Consider the following 23762-nt stretch of genomic DNA (forward strand, 5'->3'; position numbering starts at 1 on the left):
TTCCTGGGCTCATGTTGGCCCCCTTGGCCCTTATTAAGGATTTTCTTTGTGGATTCTTAGAGCATTATTATTAGGTTATTAGACCTTTGTAGGAAGTCAGTCTCTTTGCACTGGTTTTCCATAATATATCTCTCAGGGTATTAAGCAATATATCATGATTCTCTGCATCAATAATGAACTACAAAAGTTTCAGCAGAGTTTTTTATGAAACCATATTATGTGTGCAAAGATGTATTGTTAACATACTGTAGCAACTGTTGTTTAGCTACCGATTCAGGTCTTAAATCTTACAAATGCTTCTCAGTTTGCATGCACATGTCTTAAAATTTTAATCCCACTGATACTTTAGGACACTGACTTTTTTATTTTTTTATTTGAGATTTGTTTCAAATGTCCCATAACATAATTTTCTTCAGTCCACAGAATCTTTCTAAATTAGATGTGCAATCACAGTTGAAGAATGTGTGTAGTCGTCCTTTTTGGTTTTGTATTATAACATCAATTTAACTGATGCCAGGCTAGACTGTGATGAACAAGATAATTCTAAAACTGTATCTCATCAAATGCCAATGACTTATCTGATTACCTAATCTTTATGCTCTTTTTTTTTTTTTTATTGCCTTGCAAAACATTGGCTCTGAGACTTCTCCTGAAACCATCTGAGAGCCATTTTTGTTTAAGCTTACTGATAGAGTTAAGTGTGGCTTTGTGGCAAGAATTTAATTCATATATATTCTTTTAAGTAGTCAGTTTCTGCTGAGAACCATCTCTGTATTAGAGCCTCACAAAAACAGCCTGACCAACCTTACCTCTGGCAACATCAGAAAAAAATATCTGGCGGTCTGCATTGACCCAGAGACTGTTATCTTCCTGCCTCTGTACTTACTGCAAAATGAGCACTTCTGCACTTTCTATGTGATGTTCAAAGGGGAAACGAAATGACTGAGTACAAAAGGGTCACAAAAGGTGTTTTGTGTTTCTGGCAACACTTAAGATAAAAATAAGAGCATTTGGTGCTTCATACTGGTTGATCAGTAACAAAGCAGCTAAAGCAAGATCCCTGTGAAGCGTGCATGGAAATCATTCAGCAGCCCATTTACTTAAATAAGCTGTGGGATTGCTGGTTGTTAACCTAAATGAACTACTCAATTCCAGAGATTAAGGTGTGATTTTCCTCTCAGCTAGTGAAATAACTTTTTTTCAGAAGCTGAGGTATCTTAAAAATCTTGAGTTTCTGGTAGCGGTCAACAAATGAATCTGAGTGTGTCTGGAACAGAATTAAGCAGTCTTCATAGTGCAGGGTTATCTACGTGGTGTGGTACTGGAAGGCAATTTTTTCCTGTCGTAGTAATTAAATAATTAGATACCTGAAGTGAATTGCATAGTATATGTATGATAACCAGTATGCAAGTTTTCCATTGTTACAGTGTTAGATTTATGTGGAGGTACTCTCTTGAGCTCAATACTTGATTTAAGAATGAGCTTCGCAAGCATTTTTCTATTAACATTGTTGGCTCTTTGTCTTTTTATTTCAGGGTTCAATGTTGGCAGGAGCGCTGGTGGCAGATCAACAGTCCGGGAGATTAACCGGGATGCATGTCATTTCCCGGGCTTTCCTGTCCTGCAGTCCCTTCTCCCTAAGCATACTAATGTACCTGCACTCTACTTCCTCCTCATGGCCCTTTTCCTGCAGCAGCCAGTCACTGAACTGCCTGAAAACCTGCAGGTCAGTGCACCTGTCATCAGCAGCCAGTGTAATCAGGGGTCCCAGGTAGGGATTATCTAGTAAGATGTAAGTGTAATTCTGTCTGTCATCTAAGAAATTATGGATTAACAACCCCAGTCCCCAGCAGCTGACACAGAAGTCAGTACAACTTGTTTTGTGCTGCTCTGTGCAGGAGTGGGAGGACAAGATATGGTGGGAGTACGTGGAAGCCAGCCTGGTATGGCATAGATGAAGCTAGTTTCTTTCTGGTCTGATCTGGAGCCAGGGTGACATGGAAGGGAGCATTTATTTATTTATAAAGAGCAGGGAGTTACTGTATTAAGGAGTGTTCACAAGGTTACAGAAAAAAACAGGGTACTTATTACAGAAAGGTTTAAGGGAGACATCTTAGTTCTCAGTGGAAAAATAAAAGTGTATTAGCATTTTGTGTAGGTTGATTTTGAACTTGTTTTAATTGTATGTAAATAAATAGTCTTCAACAGAAACCTAGGAAGCCTTAGTGTAGTCTTTTATGGAGAAAAGCCACACTCCAGGTTTACAGTGTACCTGTTTAGAACAGATACTAACAGTGCTAACATCTGTTTTTTGGTGGTAAAGGGAAGGTGAAAACTATAGACCAGAAAGTATTCTGCCTGCTTATTTTCTCAAGAGGAACTAGACAGCACAGGCAACACTGTGCTGTGGGAAAGCAGAGTCATGAAGGTCATCTTCTGCTTATAGTGTTTGAAGTACAGCAATGCTAAATTGAAATCAAATGCAACTACCTAAAATATATAGCAGTTAATATATAGCTGTTAATGCTAGAGATTGGCAGTTTTTCCTTTTCTTACATCTAATGGCTTTTTGTTGTTGTTGTTTAATTACTGAAAAATACAGTGTAGTGTATTTGTTTCATTCATGTTTTTTCCTGTGGGACACCATGTGGGTTTTGTTAGTAGATGTGCCAAAGGCAAGTATTGATGGTGCAGCATTTGTGCTGACAGGTCGCTTCTTGTTTCAGAAGGCTTAAATACCTTGAGAAGGTGAGAGCTGCAGTTAAGTTTGTCCATGGTTGAAAGGAAGTTCTTCAGTGCCTCATGACACATGATCTCTCCATAAAGTTGTAGGGGCTGAATTTTTTCACATCCTCTAACCTTTACTGTTTAGACACTGTCAAATGAATGTGTTATAGATGTAATAAAAAGCAGTATCAAATTGCACTACAGAAAGTGTTTGTCTTTTCTGTTTCATCCTTTACAGTTTGACTTAGACTCTATTTGGACATTTATATTTGGAGTTCCTGCCTCGTGTGGCACCATTACCTCTTCAGTACATAGTGTTTGCACAGAAGCTGCCTTCTTGTTATTGGGAATGCTGAGGAGCATGCTGAATTCTGTAAGAATAGAATTTTTGTACATATTTGTATATATGGAATTGCTTGGGTCTGCCATGTGGTCAGAAGCCAAATTAGAAATGTGAATTTTTTGTTACTATCATAACCAACCCATCTGGGAGTTACTCATAATACGTGTGTAAAAAGAAAACATTGTAATGAGGTTATTCTTATCTTATTTTGTTTTTCATTATCTGTGGAAATATTACTGACCATAAAATTAGCAGTGCTTTTCACAAAAAGGCTAAGCTTTACGTTTTGCTGCAAGTAAAGCAAGACAAGGGATCAGAAGGATAAAAATGCTTGGCAGAGATAACTGAATTACTTCCCTGATTAACATCACAGGGGAATGTTTTAGACTCACTGTCCCATCTGCTCAGAGCAATGCGAGATGCTGATTTTTTTGTGCTTGAGAAGTCCCCTGACTATTAATAGCCACATGCTGGAGGAAATGAACTAACTGCCAGAAAAATGTGTGTTCTTTTTGTTTTTTAAATCTAGTGTCAATGTAGTCAAAGTTAGTTTCTCAGTAGGAAAATTTTGTATTATGTGGGAACTAGAGCATTGATTTGCTGAAAAAGATCTCATGAAACATTTCCCAAGTAGTACCTGTTTAGATGTTACCTGCTTGGTCATCACATTTGTGAAACCCTCTGGGAAGCATTGACTACTTGCTGCTCATGTATTGTCATATCCAGGTGTGACCAGTACACACATGTAGAAAGCATATCTAATGATGTGCTGGGGGTACACATTGCTATTGACACTTGTTCTGTGTCCTGCTGGCAACCTGTTCTGTCCTTTTTGGTCCTCCACTTTGCAGATGCTCTTGACCTGCTCAGAGACATGCTGTCTCTTGCCCTGCTGTGTTGCTCTGTACCAGTTGATATATGTTTAGATGTGCTGTTGGGTTTTTGTTTGATACGATTCAGATCATGCTTAGCAACGTATTTTGAGTCATCACCCTAGAACACGTGTTCTTAGCCACATAGATGTGTTCAGTCTCCTCCTTGTGACATGCTTGAATACATGCTGAGGTAGAGGTTACTGTCAAGTGTTGGGCTGCCATGTGTTCCTGCCGTGTGTTTATCACATTTAGTCATGTTTGATTACATTTCTTCATGTGGTAGCAACCTGTTCTGGCCTGTTTCATTACATTTTTCTTGTCACATTTGTCATTCACTTCTGCTTCTTATGATTTCATGACACGGTGACATGTCTGACAGGCTTGGACATATGTTCTTGAAAAGCGGTTTGCATGGCTTCTGCAAGCTCATGTGTTAAAAACTGTATACGTATGCTTGGTCACATGTTGTCAGGTGTTTATCATACAGTGATGTGCCCAGACAAGTGTTTTGTCACAGTTAGCAACTCATTTGTCACATGTTGGTTAGATGCACAGGCATATAGTCTGTTCATGTTTGATCAGACATCACTTAAGGTGTCTGAACAGCATGTCTTCAGTCATGTCTTCTAGGCAGCTGTTTGGCCATGTGTTGTGACACATTCTCTGGTATGTTTGACATGTTCTGGTTTTGGACACTGACATGTGACTGAGCAGGCAACCAGGCACATTTCTGCTCTCTTTGAACAAGCACTTGACCATGTTTGATCACATTTCATCCCATCTCTGATGATGTGTTTAACTGCATGTTTGACAATGTGTTTGGCATACTTGATCCTACCAGTCGTCCTCCCATGTCTCTCTTCTGAAATGAGTATTCTTCGATTAACGCCATCTATGTTAACGTGCTGTTTGTTTTTCAACCCAGCCTTGGCAGTCTGAGGAAGAAGGCTCTTGGCTTCGAGAATATCCTGTCACCTTGATGCAGTTCTTTCGCTATTTGTATCACAATGTGCCGGACCTCGTTTCCTTATGGATGAGCCCAGAGTTCCTGTGTGCATTGGCAGCAACTGTGTTTCCTTTCAACATAAGACCTTACTCTGAGATGGTAGGAAATGCAGTGAGTTGTTTTTTTTTTTTTTTTTTTTTCCCTTTCTTTTCCCTTGGATGCTATTTTTGAAGATAGACCAATTAATAGTCATGTGAAGATAAAGCTCTAGTTGCCATGCAGAAAAGGGTGGTCTTAAAGGCTGGGCTGGAAATTTTATACTTGGGTTTTGAAACTGAGAGGGTGCATGCTCAACTGTTGTTGCACAATGATACCTGAAACTTCATTTTAGGGGGAATGTATACCATTTCTTTTTTTCTAGTAGGCCATTTTTTTCATATACAGGAATCAAATTAGCTCAGATTTACAGAAGGAAAATGACAGAGTCAGCTTGTCTTTCTCCTCTCTATTTTGGAAGATGCGATAAAATTGAAAAATGCTTTCTCCTCCTACTTCTGTTGGGGGCTTATCCAATAAAAATATTCCTATCTGACCTGTAACTGATGAGTTCAAGCTAAAAGGGTGTGAGTTCATCTTTGATTGCATTGCCGCTTTAAGCAGAACTATTACAGGTTATTAATTTACATATACTTTAAGTGTTATTGAAAAGCGCTGCTATTTCTAGACCATGAAGGGGAAAGAAATAAACTGTTATTGTTAGCTGGCATCTAAAAGTAATCCATGCACTAAGAGCATCCATGCACTAAGACAGATAGCTGACTGGTTAGCAAATGCTATAACTAGGGAAGATAATGATAAAATACTGTAGAAAATATTTATTGCTGAAATACTGTCTTTTCTATTATGAATAGAAACAGATGATCAGTTTTTACAGATATATGTCGAAGAGTCTTATAAGATTATTGATTTTTGCACTTGAAGTAGATGATAGGAGTTCTTGGAGGAAAAAAAAAAAAAAAAAGAAAGGAAAGTGCCATTTTCAAGCTTGTAATGCTGACTTGGCATTGACCTGTGTAAAGAATTTAGAACAGTCTTGCATATCTCCAAGTAGTTTTTTAGTCCTTTCAGTACTAAGTGCACAGGTGAAACTTCGTCTGTCTGTCTGACAATTTGAACTCTACCATTTGAAGGCTTTCCTGACTCCAAATCTTTTTGCTTCTCCAGCATTTGTCTATCCAAATGAGGTAGACTATTCAATTCCATATGAAATAAATGCTAAGTATAGCAACAAAACACGTTAACCTAAGTTCAGCATTGAGAGAAAATTCTTGATTGATCTTCCAGCCTTTCTCAGATGTGTCATTAAATCCAGAAAGTCTACATCTTTGGGTTTTTCTTCATTTCTTGGGAATTTTCACATTCTGAAGCAGACAGAAATTCAGAACATTTGGTTACTTTGTATGGAAGCTGGTGATGCAATAAGTCTTTTTCAGGGAAGTCATTGTCTCCTCTTGTATCTGGAGGAAGGCATTACATAAAAATACTTTCTCCTTTTAATTTCTTTTGGACATGATCATCTTCAGTACTGGGAAAGTAGCTTTTACTCATTATTGCACTCTGACGAAGGTACTGCATTAAAAAAAGGGTGAGTTTGCTTTTGCTACTCTATCACACAAACTTGATAGCCTTTTTCAGTCAGCTTCTATCATGGTTTTTTGTTCACTGCTTTAGCTGCTAACTGTTTCAGAACTTCTGTCTTTTTGCTATGAGAATCTGTATTCTTGCGTAGAAATTAGAAATTGCTCCAGAAGTTCTTGTTGGTAAGCATCTCCCATGTGATATGTGATTTCTGGTTCAGGTAACTTGTGTGAGCCTTTACTGATTTCTTTTTTCCTCGTCAATTAGAAACTAGAATTTGAATGTTTTGCATGTTGTATATTGGGCACCTGATACTGAACATAATCTTGCTGAAAAAGGTTTATTAGGAAACCAAATATGAAGTGAATGGCCATAGAAAGACATGTAAAGGATAGAAGAGCAAAAGCACTGCTGCTAATCTGTTGAGCTCTGGAGTTTTGACATATTGTTTTTCACAGGTGTCTGATCTTGATGATGAAGTTGGGTCCCCAGCTGAAGAGTTCAAAGCCTTTGCAACTGATTCTGGCATGAACAGGAGCCAGTCAGAATACTGCAATGTTGGCACCAAGACGTACCTAACTAACCATCCTGCCAAGAAGTTTGTGTTTGACTTCATGCGGGTACTGATCATTGATAACTTATGTCTCACACCAGCCAGCAAACAGACTCCACTGGTAGATCTTTTGCTAGAGGTAAATCTGATTTTTATGATTTGAACTTAGTGTAACCCTTTTTTCTCCTCAATATTTCTATTTATCTTCACCTTACCATTCAATGGAATCTTAAAAACAGTCATGAAGTAAGAGTTAGAAAATTGGAACGCTCTTGGCTCATAAATAAGTTTGCTTGCTGTTGTCAATACTTTGGAAAACCTAAGAAAGCAAACACCAGAGGTTTTTGTTTGTTTTTCTCAGCCTTGCTTTCAGAATGCTTTCTGGACTTTTTTTCTTCCTCCTGGCATTTGCATGTATTGGTGACAACCTGAAATGATTGAGCAGACAATTTTTTATTTTTTTTTTGAGCAGACATTTGTTGGTTTTTTTTTTTTTTCTTTCTACGCTGTGTTCTTCCCTCCACATGAGTCCTACTATCAGTTATGTTTGTGGACTCCGTAGCTTTCATTTGGGTAGTCAAATGGCTCTGTTAGTTGCCACGCATGTAACTGAGTACGCTGTGTCAAGGTTTGGTTTATATTTTGTGCTCTTTTTGGAGCTATTGTTTTGTCATCTTAGTCACTAACTCCATTTGTCTGGAAATGCAGGAAGTGGGTTGCAACAGTCGATGTTCAACAGTGCAGCATGAAAAGTTGCAGCTTTCCTCAAGTTTTATTCTTGCAGAGTATGATTCATTTGTTATACTTCCATTAGCCTGGGACAGCTGTATTAGTTTTGCTCAAAATATAAAATCCCTACCAATCCCTAAAGAAATATTAATGTCTCAGTTTTATTTGTGTTAGAGAAAAACAAGTGCCAGGACATCTGGTGTCATACGCTATAAAAATTCACGGAGTTACTACATAATCTTTCTGTTAAACTCTCTGTTAAATTTGGTGACGCGTGTGGAAAGCAGCATTCTCGTAATGCTTAGGCTGGCAATGAGGAGTTCAATTGCTGCTTAACTGCACTACTGTATCCACACCTTCTTCAGACTGTCTTTTGAAATGTTCAGTTCAGGAGTCCATGTTCTCCTATGACTTAGCTCTTTGTTATGCTTTGTTATGTGTCTCCCTGGCTTCTTTAATAGCTGCAGGAATTTTAGAGCATGCTTATACATAATCTTAAAAGTTCCTGAGTTAGCTAGGTGTCTCTTTGCTGTCATAAAGCTAAATAAATAAATAAATAAATAAACTTTCAAGAGATGCATTTATACATGGACATTGGGAAGCATATTTGAGACCATGGTCATTCTGTTTCAGTTGCTTTGCTGCTATTTTAATCTGTCACAGTTTTTCAATGTTAGTTACTGGTCTAGATGGGTAGAAAATAAATATACTGGGTAGAAATTGGAGTAACGCTCACTGTAAGACTGCATACAGCTGATGTATACCTGATGTCCATCCCTAAGTTTTTAGATAGAGCCAAGACTTACTGGAGATAAATTACTGTGGAAAAAATAAATGATAGTTCATGAGACTTAAGAAGAACAAAAATTCACCTATAACACCTCCTCTTCCTTTTTGCTCCCTCAGAGATGCTCATTATTTTTTCACTGTGTCTCTTGAATCAGGCTTCCCCTGAAAGATCAACACGAACACAGCAGAAGGAGTTTCAGACGTATGTTTTGGATAGCGTGATGGACCACTTACTTGCAGCTGATGTTTTATTGGGTAATATGGCGATGCTTAATTATCAGTCTGTCTGACTTGAGGGAAAGTTTTTTGATATATATATTAATTTTATTTTTTCTTTATTAATTACCTAATTTGTTAGAAATTTAATGCCTTCATATTTTTTGTTCTGCCCTTTTTCTTTCCTTTGATGTGTAAATGGCACTGCTACAATTACATGTTCGCTCTGAGTCTCAATTGTGCCAAAGCTATAAAACAAGAGTTTCTAAAAAGAAATTGCATTAGGTGAATCTTTTGGATATGGAAACCTGACAAATTTGAGTCGTGTCAGAAAGAAATGCAACTGAGTCTTGTTATCTCAGAATTATCTCTCTTGTCCTTCTTGCCTTGGCAGATGATCTGGAGCTTTTGTCAATTTCTTATGGGTGGGACGTAGGTTTTTAAAAGTCACCTCAGTTTTCTTTTCTTCCTTTTGTAGAAGCAGCCCAGAAAAGTCGTCTGGGATTAGTACTTCATTGAACCACCTACCAAAGAAATGCTCAGGAAGAGTTTGAAAAGCTTTTAAGCTAGATGTCAGTAGGATGGGCTGACCCAGCAGAGCATGGGTATAGATGATTGTGAGGTGGCCTGTTGGAGTATCTCTGCTCAGGTGCCTGCTTTGATTTCATGGTGGCCTGCTGGACTTGCCAGGAGCTATCAGTCTGCTCTGTATTCATCATAGAAGTCCTTGTTAGTACTTTATGTACACTAGGAGCACAATTTTGGTTTCCCTTGGTGTTTCTTCTTCCAAGTTTTGTCTAGCTTCTTCCATGTATGATGCAATCAGCCACTTTGTGTGCAAGTAGTGCCAGAAATTAATAAATCTAAGTGAACCTCAGGCAAAATCAGTACCTGCTGCTTTTCTGTGAGAAATAATGTGGAGCAGACTTCTCTGGCATCCTTCTGTGAAAGCAGTAATCCAAGCGGTGAGTCTCAAGTTGTGAATTGAGTGTACTCGCACACAAAGTACAGTCTACCTTGAACAGTCTCAGGTGATGTTTAGTCCTCTGTCAGACATGAATCCAGAAAAGAAACATTTGAGAATGTTGATGGTTAATATACCTCTCCAAATGGTAAACAAGAGCCAGTAGCAATATCCACAGAGATTTTTATATTTCAGCCTGGTTTGCACAAGATATTACTAGTTTCAGTAAGCAGGTTGGGTTTTAATTCTATGTCAAATATTTTCCTTTTAGATAGGTGCAAAAAGTTAGGTAAGTGTAAAGCTGCGCAATGTATTTTCTAGGGTGTTTGGTGTGTTACCTGTCCCTCTCGTTTTGGTCTTTTCACTGTCAATTTCCAGTGATTACTTACCATCAAAGATCAGCATAGGTAAGTGACAACCACGAATACAGGCTGTGCGGAGAATGGATTGAAAGCAGCCTTGAGGAGAAGGAGCTGGAAATGTTGGTTGACAAGAAGCTCAACATAACCCAGCAATGTGAGCTTGCAGCCCAGAGTCACCCATGCCCTGGGCTGCGCCAAAAGAAGCTTGGTCAGCAGGATGAGGGAGGTGATCCTTTCCCTCTGCCCTTCTCTTGTGAGACCCCCATCTGGAGTGGTACTATGGTCAGCTTTGGGGACCCAGCACAATAAGGATATGGATGTATTAAAACAAGTTCAGAGGAGGCCACAGAGATTATCAAGGGCCTAGAGTACCTTTCCTAGTAAAGACAGGCTGAGGGAACTGGGGTTGTTCACCCTGGAGAGGAGAAGGCTCGCGGGAGACCTTATAGCATCCTCCCAGTGTCTAAAGGGGACTACAGAAAACCTTTTGTAGTCTCCTTTCATCAGGGACTGTAGTGATAGGACAAGGTGTAACAGCTTTAAACTAAAAGAAGGTAGATTTAGATTGGATATAAGGAAGAAAATCTTTACTCTGAAGGTGGTGAGGCACTAAAAAAGGCTGTCCAGAGAAGTTGTGGGTGCCCCATCCCTCTAAGTGTTGAAGGCTGGGGTGGATGGGGTTTTGAGCACCCTGGTCTGGTGTAAGGTGTCCCTTCCTATTGCAGTGGGATTTGGAAGTAGATCGTTTGAAAGGTCCCTTCCAGCCCAAACCATTCCATGATTCTATGACAAGGCTTTAGCTTTTTGACTAGGCTTTAGCTTGACTGTCTGACTCTTCTCTTTTACAGAAGTAGAAAGCATAGACTAATGCCAATATACTTATTTCTTTTTACTGAAGAAGCTTTATTTTGCTGTTACGTAGGTGAAGATGCATCTCTGCCTATAACAAGTGGAGGAAGCTACCACGTTCTGGTGAACAATGTGTTTTATTTTACACAGCGTGTGGTTGATAAGCTTTGGCAGGGCATGTTCAACAAAGAATCCAAACTTCTTGTGGAATTCATAATCCAACTCATTGCACAGGTAACAGTGTTCTCCTATTAGCCTACTTGAAAAAACATTTTCACTATTTATGATAAAATCCATGGAGTGATGTCACTTAGCAGCCTGTGTACTACTTGGATTCCGCCTTTTGCTAATTGTGCAGTCTGGGTAGCTAACACTCCAAGATTGTAATTGTTCACGTGCTGGTGGCCTGTCTTTGGTTAGCTCATAAGTATGCCTTTTTTTTTTTTTTCTTCTCTTTCACTTTTTAATGAGCTTTCCTAGCATATCTTGTCAGTGTGGAATGCTTTATTATGGGACAGTTGAGTTAAAACTGCTTTTAGATGAAATTATTTTTCTAAAATCCTGGAAAGCTTCCTAAATTCACCTCAGGAGATTTTTGGAAAGCTTCTTTGTGGTCTTTTATTGGAGACTGTTGAAGACTTCTGCTGCTCGAAATGAGAGGGAATGAAAATAGGCTGATTATTATAGATGTTCAAATTTTAAGTGCATCAGCATCTATTAGTGTCAATTTGGCCCTTGAAATCCCTGGAATTGACACTACCTATTTTGAAAAAACAGCATGGATCAATTTGTGCAAAGATTATCTGCCTGTAAATTTTTTCAGCTGACATCTGATGATGCGTGGGCTTTTTGTTTGTTTTTTTTTCTATTAGTCAAAAAGAAGATCTCAGGGACTATCACTGGATGCTATTTATCACTGCCTGAACAGGACCATCTTGTATCAGTTCTCAAGAGCCCACAAAACTGTTCCTCAGCAAGTGGCTCTCCTTGATTCTCTGAGGGTCCTTACTGTGAACAGAAACTTAATTTTGGGACCTGGAAATCATGATCAAGAGTTCATCAGCTGTCTAGCTCACTGCTTGATTAACTTGCATGTGGGAAGGTAAGTCTCTCAGACAGAAGTTTGTTCCAGAATCAGGATAGTGACATAAAAATCACCTGTTCCCTCTCAGCTCTGACACCTTGTGAATAAGTCAGCAAATTCCTGACAACTGTTTATAACTTTCAAGTCAGTGAAATGGAAGCAAGCTGTAGTGATACATTTTGAAATAAAATGAGGTTTGAAGAGCCTCAGTTTAGAGAACAGTCTTACCTCCTGTTAAACAGGTATTTTACAGTACTAACACAAGTGCTGATCAACCATTATATTACTATGCTTTGACAGTGTGAAATATTTTTAAGTACAAGGAAGCTCTGGTGTGAAATAATTAATAGTTAAAGGGATCAGTCACTAGACTTAGGGTCTATTGAATATGTATTCGGTATCTTAGTAATTGGATGTATTCGAATAAGTCAAGAATTAAATTGGATGGACATGACAAATGCTGGTAACACCTGCTTGTCTGCATTGCTACAAAAGCCTGACTGGCATTTTCATTTTTCTTTCCAAAGAGTTTTAGGACTTGGGTTTTATCCCAAGACAGTTGGGAAACATGATCCACAAAAACTCTAGTGTTTGCCATTCATGGCTTTGGCCACACTGGTGTTTCCTGAAATATTTCTGCTTCCTCCAGCAACGTTAATGTCCATGTCATGTCCTTTTTTAAAAACCTTCAGTTTGACTTGTGACTGCAGATCATCAGAAATCAAGTGGACAGAAATGAATAGTTGCTGTAGCAGTACACGTTACTCTTTGTAGCGCTTTTATTTGTTTCTGGTGGTTGTTCGTTCACTGTGTATTTGTAGCAATGTTGATGGGTTTGGATTGGAAGCAGAAGCCAGGATGACTACTTGGCACATCATGATCCCCTCTGATATAGAGCCAGATGGAGTCTACAATCAAGATGTCAGTGAAGGTAATCTGAGTGATGAATCCACAGATGTCTGCTAATGATGCTGCTTTATTGTCATCAGTAGTCTTTTACCCTAGTTACACTTCGGGCAGGAGTGTATGTGTGTGTATAAACACTAAAAACAAACAAAACACTTGAAACACCAAAACAGATACATTCAAAATAAGCTAGTGTTTTGTTAATACAGCAAGTGGACTTCATTTTTCTTACTGGACATGAACTAGAATTAGATTCCTTTATGTGTACTGAGTTGAATGCAATGTAAATGGATGCTTTTAAGTGTGTGCCATGCTTCTCTATCTGACAAATCTTACAGGAGCATAGTTAAGACGTAACTGTTATAAGATGTTGAATTATTACTTACTGGAACCATTAGGATCTTCCTCTTAAGAGAAACTTATGAACTAGCTGGTAGAAGAAAGGATCGTGGTTTTGCTCTTCTTATATGTATACATTTAATATTTACGTACGTGTCTATCAGTGTATACAGATATAAAAAATACATTTGTTATTTGTGTTTGGAATTGTATGTTTTTATATAGACTGTGTATATCTGTAAGATTTGTATTTATCTAGTGTAGTTAATGTACGCATGGGTATGGGAGAAGAATTGCAACTAATTAGAGCCAGTGTTTCAGATTCGCAGAGGAAAGAATTTCAAAATTCTAGATGTGTACGAATAGTGTACAAATGATAAAAAAGACAGGTTGTTAAAATGCATTTCACAAGTCCTACAAGAAGGGAAGAATGTGGAGTGTAATTGCTTAATCTATTCATTTTGCTACTATAAAAATACAAATTCAATAAGCAGCTTAGAAAACGTACTGTTTATGGTCTTGTACTTAACACAGGTCGCCAGCTTCTTTTAAAAGCTATAAACAGAGTATGGACAGAGTTGATTCACAGTAAGAAACAGGTGCTAGAAGAAGTTTTCAAAGTGATGCTACCTGTCAATGATCGTGGCCAAGTGGATATAACTGTTGCAAGACCTTTAATTGAGGAAGCAAGTTTAAAGTGTTGGCAAAATCATTTGGGTAAGTGCAACTGAGGATTTACCTGTCCCAGATGTTAGATTTTCCCAAAGGGAACCATGTGCATTGGATATTACAGTATGGACTTACCTCTTGAGTATGTGTAAATACTTTAACCTGTTATAGCTGAACATCTGTGAAATAGTACCGGGTATGGGATATATTTACTCTGCCATACAGAGGGCCTTTAGTCAACAGTTTTGCTGATCTCAGCAGCTTCCTGTGTTTGTGTGTCAGTGTGTACCAAATAGCATCCTGTGAATTACAGTGGCAGAGGACTGTTTTATTTAGCACCTTTTCATGAGCACTTGCCTTGTGGTGACCTCATTATCCATGAAGAACTGGTTGCTGACCTGCTACGGCACTTAGATGTGCACAAGTCGATGGGGCCGGATGGGATCCACCCAAGGGTACTGAGGGAACTGGTAGAGGAGCTGGCCAAGCCACTATCCATCATTTATCAGCAGTCCTGGCTATCGGGGGAGGTCCCAATCGACTGGCGGCTAGCAAACGTGACGCCCATCTACAAGAAGGGCCGGAGGGCAGACCCGGGAAACTACAGGCCTGTCAGTTTGACCTCAGTGCCAGGAAAGCTCATGGAGCAGATCCTCCTGAGAGTCATCATGCAGCACTTGCAGGGGAAGCAGGCGATCAGGCCCAGTCAGCATGGGTTTATGAAAGGCAGGTCATGCCTGACGAACCTGATCTCCTTCTATGACAAAGTGACGCGCTGGGTGGACAAGGGAAAGGCTGTGGATGTGGTCTACCTTGACTTCAGCAAGGCTTTTGACACCGTCTCCCACAGCATTCTCCTCAAGAAACTGGCTGCTCTTGGCTTGGACTGGCGCACGCTTCGTTGGGTTAGAAACTGGCTGGATAGCCGGGCCCAAAGAGTCGTGGTGAATGGAGCCAAGTCCAGTTGGAGGCCAGTCACTAGTGGCGTCCCCCAGGGCTCAGTGCTGGGGCCGGTCCTCTTTAATATCTTTATCGATGATCTGGACGAGGGCATCGAGTGCACCCTCAGTAAGTTTGCAGATGACACCAAGTTAGGTGCGTGTGTCGATCTGCTTGAGGGTAGGAAAGCTCTGCAGGAGGATCTGGATAGGCTGGGCCGATGGGCTGAGGTCAACTGCATGAAGTTTAACAAGGCCAAGTGCCGGGTCCTCCACCTGGGATGCAATAACCCCAAGCAGAGCTACAGGCTGGGAGAGGAATGGTTGGAGAGCTGCCAGGCAGAGAAGGACCTGGGAGTGATGGTGGATAGTCGGCTGAATATGAGCCAGCAGTGCGCTCAGGTGGCCAAGAAGGCCAACGGCATCCTGGCTTGTATCAGGAACAGTGTGACCAGCAGGGTTAGGGAGGTGATCGTCCCCCTGTACTCAGCTCTGGTGAGGCCGCACCTCGAGTACTGTGTTCAGTTTTGGGCCCCTCGCTACAAGAAGGACATGGAGGTGCTTGAGCGGGTACAGAGAAGGGCGACGAAGCTGGTGAGGGGCCTGGAGAACAAGTCCTGTGAGGAGCGGCTGAGGGAGCTGGGCTTGTTCAGCCTGGAGAAGAGGAGGCTCAGGGGCGACCTTATCGCTCTCTATGGGTACCTCAAGGGAGGCTGTAGCGAGGTGGGGGTTGGCCTGTTCTCCCACGTGCCTGGTGACAGGACGAGGGGGAGTGGGCTAAAGTTGAGCCAGGGGAGTTTTAGGTTGGATGTTAGGAAGAACTTCTTCACTGTAAGGGTTGTGAGGCACTGGAACAGGCTGCCCAGGGAGGTGGTGGAGTCACCATCCCTGGAAGTCTTCAAAAGACATTTAGATGTAGAGCTTAGGGAAATGGTTTAGTGGGGACTGTTAGCGTTAGGTCAGAGGTTGGACTCGATGATCTTGAGGTCTCTTCCAACCTAGAAAATTCTGTGATTCTGTGACCTATTAGACCTTACTGAGATTTGGATGTGCCAGGCAGGAAGGGAACCCATCTTGAACATGTCCGGGTGCAGCCTACAAACTCTCCCCATGGTTGACGAAATTGGAAATGTGTTACCAAACATCACTTCTATGGCAGCAGCAATGCTCGGACTTTTCCTTGGCAGTGAAGTCAGTTCAACATTGGAAGCAGCTTTACAGGAAAAGGACCTGGTGGACAAGTTAAGCTCATTAGCTGTGTGCCTATATTAAAAGGCCAACTGTTGTTGGAATGATTAGTATGATTTCAGACAGCAGATACTCAAAGTTCATCTAAAATTGAGTGGACGTGTTCCTTTTACAATGGAATGGTTCTGAAGTAATTTGCTGGAAATACAATACAGTTCAGAGAAAGCAGTCTAGGAGGTTCCTGGAGAGCATGGAAGATAGCTTCCTGATGCAGCTGGTTAGTGAGCCTACCAGGGGAGGTGCCCCTCTGGACCTTCGGTTCACAAATGGGAGGACTAGTGGGAGATGTGGTGGTTGGGAGCTGTCTTGGGCAGAGTGACAACAAAATGGTAGAGTTCCCTATTCTTGGCAAAGTCAGGAGGGGGACCAGTAAAACTGCTGTCTTGGACTTCTGTAGGGCTGACTTTGAGCTGTTCAGGACACTGGTTGGCAGAGTCCCTTAAGAGGCAGTCCTGAAGGGCAGAGGAGTCCAGGAAGGCTGAGAACACCTCAAGAAGGAAATCTTAAAGGCTTAGGAGTGGTCTGTCCCCATGTGCCCAAAGACGAGCTGGCATGGAAGACAAAGGCCCAGTCAGCATGGGTTTATGAAAGGCAGGTCCTGTTTGATGAACCTGATCTCCTTCTATGACAAAGTGACGTGCTAAGTGGACATGGGAAAGACTGTGGATGTGGTCTACCTTGACTTCAGTAAGGCTTTTGACACTGTTTTGCACAACATTCTCCTAAAGAAACTGGCTGCTCGTGGCTTGGACTGCTGTACACTTCGTTGGCTTATAAACTGGCTGAGTAGCCAGGCCCAAAGAGTTGTGGTAAATGGAGTCAAATCCAGTTGGAGACCGGTCACTAGTGGCATTCCCCAGGGCTCAGTACTGGGGCCAGTTCTTTTTCATATCTTTATCGATGATCTGGGTGAGGGCATCGAGTGCACCCTCAGTAAGTTTGCAGATGACACCAAGTTAGGTGCATGTGTCAATCTGCTCGAGGGTAGGAAGGCTCTGCAGGAGGATCTGGATAGGCTGGACTGATGGGCTGAGGTCAGCTGTATGAAGTTCAACAAGGCCAAGTGCCGGGTCCTGCACCTGGGGCGCAACAACCCCAAGCAGAGCTACAGGCTGGGAGATGAGTGGTTGGAGAGCTGCCTGGCAGAGAAGGGCCTGGGAATATTGGTTGATAGTCAGCAGAATATGAGCCAGCAGTGTGCTCAGGTGGCCAAGAAGGCCAACAGCATCCTGGCTTGTATGCAGTGTGGCCAGCAGCTCTAGGGAAGTGTTCGTCCCCCTGTACTTGGCTCTGGTGAGGCCACACCTTGGGTACTGTGTTCAGTTTTGGGCCCCTCACTACAAGAAGAACATGGAGGTGCTTGAGCGAGTCCAGAGAAGGGCAACGAAGCTGGTGAGGGGTCTGGAGAACAAGTCTTATGAGGAGCAGCTGAGGGAGCTGGGGTTGTTCAGCCTGGGGAAGAGGAGGCTCAGGGGTGACCTTATCGCTCTCTATAAGTACCTTAAAGGAGGCTGTAGCGAGGTGGGGGTTGGTCTGTTTTCCCACATGCCTGGTGATAGGAACAAGGGGGAATGGGCTAAAGTTGCACTGGGGAGTTTTAGGTTGGATATTAGGAAGAACTTCTTTACCGAACGGGTTGTTAGGCGTTGGAACAGGCTGCCCAGGGAAGTGATGGAGTCACCGTTCCTGGAGGTCTTTAAAAGATGTTTAGATTTAGAGCTTGGTGATATGGTTCAGAGGAGGACTTGTTAGTGTTAGGTCATTGGTTGGACTAGGTGGTCTTGGAGGTCTCTTCCAACCTAAATGATTCTGTAATTGAGGTTAATCTGGATATACAGAAAGCGTTGTTGGAAATATACAGCACTTGGTTTTGTGGTCCATGTATTTCTAGATATGCTTTGTCCCTGGCTGAATTTTGCTTGCATTTCCACTATCTAGCTAATAGTCAGCATTTAAAAAAAAATAAAATGTTTTGAGCAGAGTTGAGGATCTTTGGAGAATATATTGGTTTGAGAAAGTAGTAGTGGATTTAAAAGAAGAAAATAATGGAAGTATTTTTTTTTTTTCAATCAAATTTAACGGATATACAGTGAGGTCCATTAGATGAGTGTGGGGAGAACATGAAAATTCTGAGAGCCAAACTAATCTGTGATTTTTACTAAAGTTTTAAAGTAAACATGCTAGTGTTTCTGGACTTGACGATCAACTGGAATGGCTGTATGTTCACAAAAAGGTGCACTAGCCCACCTAACTTCCTCTCAAAATGGCATACTTATGCTGACAGACTAGATAGCAGTGTTATGATACAGCCCCTTTTTGGGTGTAGGGAGGGGCGCAATGATGACATGCTCAACTGGGTTACTTTTCATTTGTGTCTGCCATTAATAACAAATAGTATAGATTTCTTTATTTTGTAACTGTTTTGAAAGAAACTGTTTCATCTGACATCGTCTTCCTTCTTTTGACTGCTCTCTTGGTCTTTAAGGGATGTAATTCAGCAACATGGAAATTGGTTGGGGTGTGGAGGGAAAGGGAGGTGACAACTTTGTTCTATGTACCAATTTTTCACTTATTCAGATGAGGACAGCACTCACAGCTGTTAGACCCTGGTTTTGATAATCAGTGAAAGGAATCATAAATCTGCTCCTCATGTTTCCTTTCAAAATTAAAAACAAAACCAACCAAACAAACAAAAAAACTAAAACACGATTTTCTCTTGGGAATCTTTCCTTCAAAACCAAAACTGAAAAAAAAAACACCACACACCAGAACCACAAGAAAAACAAACAAACAAACAAACAAAAAAAAAACACACACAAAAAAAAAAAAAAAAACAAACAACCAACAATAGAAAAGATTACTCTGTTTAGTGAAATGGCAATGACAGTGAGAACAGAGAGAGAGAAAAAAAAAAAAAAAAAAAGCCATCCCACAACATAAGATCTTTGTTTTTCAGCCCATGAGAAGAAGTGCATCAGTAGAGGGGAGGCCTTGGTTCCGACCACACAGTCCAAACTTTCACGAGTTAGCAGTGGGTTTGGCCTCTCTAAACTAACTGGTTCCAGGAGAAACCGGAAGGAGAGCGGGCTCAATAAACACAATCTTTCTACACAGGTAATGTCACTTAGTAAAATGCAATCTAAAATCCAGCATTGTATGTTCAGAGATTATGGTAAATATTGCAATATAAATGATCTTTCAGGGTGTTAGGTAAGATCTTGTGCTCGTTTCTTTTCATTGTTGAATATTGAGACTGAGCATTCTCACTTCTGCGTGTCCTAATCCAGCAAGCACAGCTGTCTATCTTTAACTTTAAAAGGAGAGTTAAGCTTTTATATATCTGTAATGCTTTACTGCTTTGCTAGTCTGTGTACTAATTCAATTTGCCACACCACTTTGTAGTGGAAGCCAAGATAGATGCTTTTCCTTTTTCAATGGAAGCCAAGATGATGTGCTTTTTTTTTTTTTTTTTTGAAAGTCCTTATAAGTATATTTTATGTATCATGACTAAACAAATACTGCTTTTCCCTATTTTTATTGTACTACAGAAAAGAGCTCAGCAAAACATTATGTGATGGTGAAATTGTACATTTGCTTTTCAAACCTGCTTGCATTAAAAGAAAAAAGACTCTAGGGTTAAAGCTGTGTGATTTCTGTCAGAAAGTACTTAGTAGGGCATTGTGAGGAGTTAATATACAATACTTTAGGCATCGAAAACAAAGGAAAGACGGGTCTGAAAGTTTTTGTAGGATGGAGTTCTTACTGTAATTAGCACTTGGAACAGCAGGGAGACTTTAGGTCATGGACAGCAGGTGTATTCCTGACATAAAGACATGCTGTAACTGCTGTTGACTTCATCAAGAGTTATTGGTGTCCTGTGTAAGTTGAAAAATAGCTTGCCTTTTCACTTACTGGTCTGAAAGTCATGCAGTGGACTTCTTTACAATAAAGAATTCTTAGTGTTTTTGGTCTTTTTCCTGGCAAACACATGAAAATGAAAAGGAAGAAACCCAAAAACTGAGTTGACAGGAATGGTTGTTAGGCACATTGGCAAGGGAGCAGGGTGTGAAAACAGGTGTGTGTCAGTACAGAATGATGAGAGCTGTAAAGGTTTCCATCAAATTGGGCAGCATCCACAAAATATTACCTGGAAATGGAGAAAAGTAGTAATTTTTGTCATCTACTGTCTCTCTTTAGCTGTTTGGGAATTTTCTGATCCATTAGTCATGTGCTTTCAATATTTGCCAACTGTTTGCCAGTTTATCATAAATAACGTCCTTGTACGTGAGTTTGCTGCCTTAAAAACAACCAAACAAAATAAAACAAAAAGCATAAAACACCCTTAAAAATATTTTTGCATGGATTAGTTTGAAATTAATCCAGAACATATTTTAGGAAGCTAGTCTTTTTGAACAAGTCAGCAAGGTGATGCATGGGCTTTCAATTCAAACTAAATCTAAGCCTGATTTATAAAGTCTGGTTCTGTCTGTCTCCTTATCTCCTATTAGGAAATTTCCCAGTGGATGTTTACCCACATTGCAGTGGTTCGGGACCTGGTTGATATGCAGTATAAGGAATATCAGGAGGTATGGTTTAGAGGATTACCTGAAACTGATATTTTTGACATGTTAGGCTGTACAGATCCTGTTTCTCAGTATGTGGCGTATAAAATATTAGGAGGTTGGTGATTAAATGCTTAAATATATAGATACTATTGTTATTTAGGGGTGTTTCTTTAATGCAGTCAAATAAAGCTAATTTTGATTTAATTGCAGCAGTAGTACCTAAGTTAAATCTTAAGTTTTTTGCATGCTGTTTTAAACAGCCTGCATGCTCTAACATGTTTCAACCTTTTTCTTATTATTCTTATTATAAAAGAGTACTTAGGCTTCTTGAAAAAAAAAAAAAAAAGCAGAAGACATGGGAAAGCATTGTGTACAAATGCTACTTTTATAGTAGTACAAACAATTTTAAGGCACTTTTTTCACATCATTATGCAGCAATAGAAAAATGATGCTCTGTGTTTTATAGAACAAAATCATTGCACCCTGCATTTTCTTTCAAGCATCCCCACAGTCCTTTGGTTCAAAGTATTTGCTGAGGTGTGTTCTAAAAGTCTAAGAAATCAGCTTCCCAGAAGTTCAAGTTATTGAAAGTGACAGGTAAAAATCCACCAGATAAGCTTTGCTTTGTTCAGTTTCCCTCTTCTGTTTAAATGTAGGCAGAAAGAGCATCTGAAGTTATCTTTTTTCAATTCCTAAAATCCCCAGTATATTAATGTTACATTTTTTCATATTTACTGTTTACGAATGCATTCATTTATAGGTAAAAATCAAAAGCAGAGTTCATTTGTTGTTTTTTTCCTCTTATGCTTAGAGGAATACAATGTGAATCTTGCTTTTATAGTAGCTGAGACTGGAAAGTGCATTAGGGTGCATAATACAATGCTACTGTAATTTTCAATTGCAAGGTTTTCTGTAATGTAGTGAAAATGACTTTGCTTGTATCAGATGTAGGCTTAAAAACATCACTGTTAATGCATATGGAAATATCTTTGTATTCAGCGTCAGCAGAATGCATTAAAATATGTGACAGAAGAGTGGTCTCAAATTGAATATGAGTTACTACGAGAGCGAGGTTTGTGGGGTCCCCCCATTGGTTCCCATCTTGACAAGTGGATGTTGGAGATGACAGAGGGTCCCTGTAGAATGAGGAAGAAGATGGTTCGAAATGACATGTTTTATATTCAGTATCCCTACATGCCTGAAGCTGAGCAAGAAACAAACTTGCTGGTAAGTAATTCAGCATTTTGTTATGAGTAATTTCATGCCCAGTTGTAAAATCCACTTCTTTTTTTTTTATATAAAAAGTTTCTCTTAAGCCCATTTTACTCTGCTGGTTTACCAACATGCCTGTTAGCCCTAAATGCTTGGTAAGGTTCAGTTATTCTTTGTAGTATATTTAGGGGCGGGACTGACCTGCTCACCACTCAAAACAGTGAATTGGAAAGCTCTACCAGTTCCAGCATGAAACATGGTGTGTATGCATTAGCCAAGCAAGCATGCTGGTGAACACCAGAAGTGTCTTCATGAGCACCAAAAGGCTATGAAATGCCATACCTATGGATGGGAGGTTTCACTATGAGTTCTTGGCGTAGTGCTACATAACAACTGAAACAGATCTGAAAAAAAAAAAAAAAAAAAAACAAATAGGCCTATAGGCCTTTGTTTGGATGTACTTCTTTCATTGATAATCTGTGAATATGAACATCGGCTAATTGGGCAGAAATGTATGTGGCCTTGGAAAGCTTGGCAGTTCGTTTCTCTTTGCTTTGGAACAGCATCTTGAGGAAATGGAGCAGTCTTTATTGTGTCTTTTAGGCATGCATGTATGTATGCATGCAGGATTTTTTTCCTCAAATCAAGAATAAAAGCCATGGTACTTAAGAAGCACAAACAAAAAAAATACTGTACAGCTAACTTTACACCATTAGGTATATTTGTCTACTTGTTACCTGACGCACAATAGTTTTAGCAACAGTTAAGTTCACAGAAAGCGGAGAACATATCATCATGCCTTCTTCTAAAAGTGTTCTTTTTCTGATGCGTATACTTAATGCCCTGTTTTCAGTATGACCTCTCAAGTAGACTTCCTGAGACATCTGATGATGGCATTCCTCAAAAGGTAAAGAAACACACACACTGAGAGAATGTAAAATAATCACAACTTTTACAGTTTCTCCTGCATGTTTGGCAACCTTAATCAATGCTTCTACATTTGGCTTTCAACTTGCTCTTTCAGTATTTCCAGGCCTGAAGGTGGTGTTTTCCGAATTCACATTAGAAGATGTTACTGTGCTCTCCTCAGCCTTCACCTAATATAACTTTCTGTAGATCTTCACTTCTTTGCTGCACACTAACAGGCTGTGTTGGGCTGTGCTGTCACTGTTCTCACTGTGTTCAGAGTTGTGGTTTGGGGTCTGAACTAATGGTCTACGGAACATGTTTAGTAATGGGCAACATGATCATTGGGAAGCACTGCTAGGAAAATGGATGTTGTTTGCAAAGGGGACCTGGTGAACAGGTGTTTTTCCCCTTTCTAATCGTAATGGTCTGAAAGAGGCCTATTTTTGTTAGCACCACATTTGTTAACCCAATTTTGTCATTCCTGATGGTCTTCATTTTTATTGTTAATGATACGTACGCAGTTGTTTCAAAATATGAATCCTACCTTAAAAGTACCAGATCTGTTAGGAACTGACTGTCCTGCAAGCATTTATCTCTTACGAGGCTTCTCTATGAAATTGCAGTTAGTCTTGCCCATCACTAAGTATAGTGCACAGTGCATTCACTGATTTTGAACTACATTCGGCAATGAACTAATACACATAAATGAAAGTAATTGCTATACAGAAAATGAAATATAATTTGTTACTGATTTCTTTATGTTAGCAGTGCTAGTTTGGATTTTTCTTTGTAGACTTTACGTTACTACAGAGGTGTTAAAGAGTGAAGACTTATTAGAGCCCAACGTGGCAAATCAGATCACAGTGCTGTACATCTTGGATTTCTGGGGCAGGCAATTTGA

At 40.1% G+C, this 23762-nt stretch overlaps 1 protein-coding gene across 9 annotated transcripts in view; it reads left to right on the forward strand.

Moving 5' to 3' along the window:
* WDFY3 (WD repeat and FYVE domain containing 3) overlaps nt 1-23762 on the forward strand; it is a 190970-nt gene that overhangs the window by 139633 nt on the left and 27575 nt on the right. For 5 of the 9 annotated variants that reach the window (XM_084518372.1, XM_084518366.1, XM_084518368.1 and 2 more), the window contains 13 exons: nt 1536-1771; nt 2966-3100; nt 4871-5062; nt 6988-7221; nt 8756-8855; nt 11065-11225; nt 11864-12093; nt 12897-13006; nt 13855-14037; nt 19132-19289; nt 20684-20761; nt 21740-21967; nt 22806-22859. In XM_084518372.1, the coding sequence (XP_084374498.1) occupies nt 1536-1771; nt 2966-3100; nt 4871-5062; nt 6988-7221; nt 8756-8855; nt 11065-11225; nt 11864-12093; nt 12897-13006; nt 13855-14037; nt 19132-19289; nt 20684-20761; nt 21740-21967; nt 22806-22859 (2099 nt within the window). The remainder of the gene's footprint in view (nt 1-1535; nt 1772-2965; nt 3101-4870; nt 5063-6987; nt 7222-8755; nt 8856-11064; nt 11226-11863; nt 12094-12896; nt 13007-13854; nt 14038-19131; nt 19290-20683; nt 20762-21739; nt 21968-22805; nt 22860-23762) is intronic. The other 4 variants (XM_084518373.1, XM_084518367.1, XM_084518369.1 and 1 more) reach the window with 3 other exon arrangements.

This window comes from Aythya ferina (genome assembly GCF_964211825.1).
Source record: "Aythya ferina genome assembly, chromosome: 4".
NCBI classification, from domain to species: domain Eukaryota; kingdom Metazoa; phylum Chordata; class Aves; order Anseriformes; family Anatidae; genus Aythya; species Aythya ferina.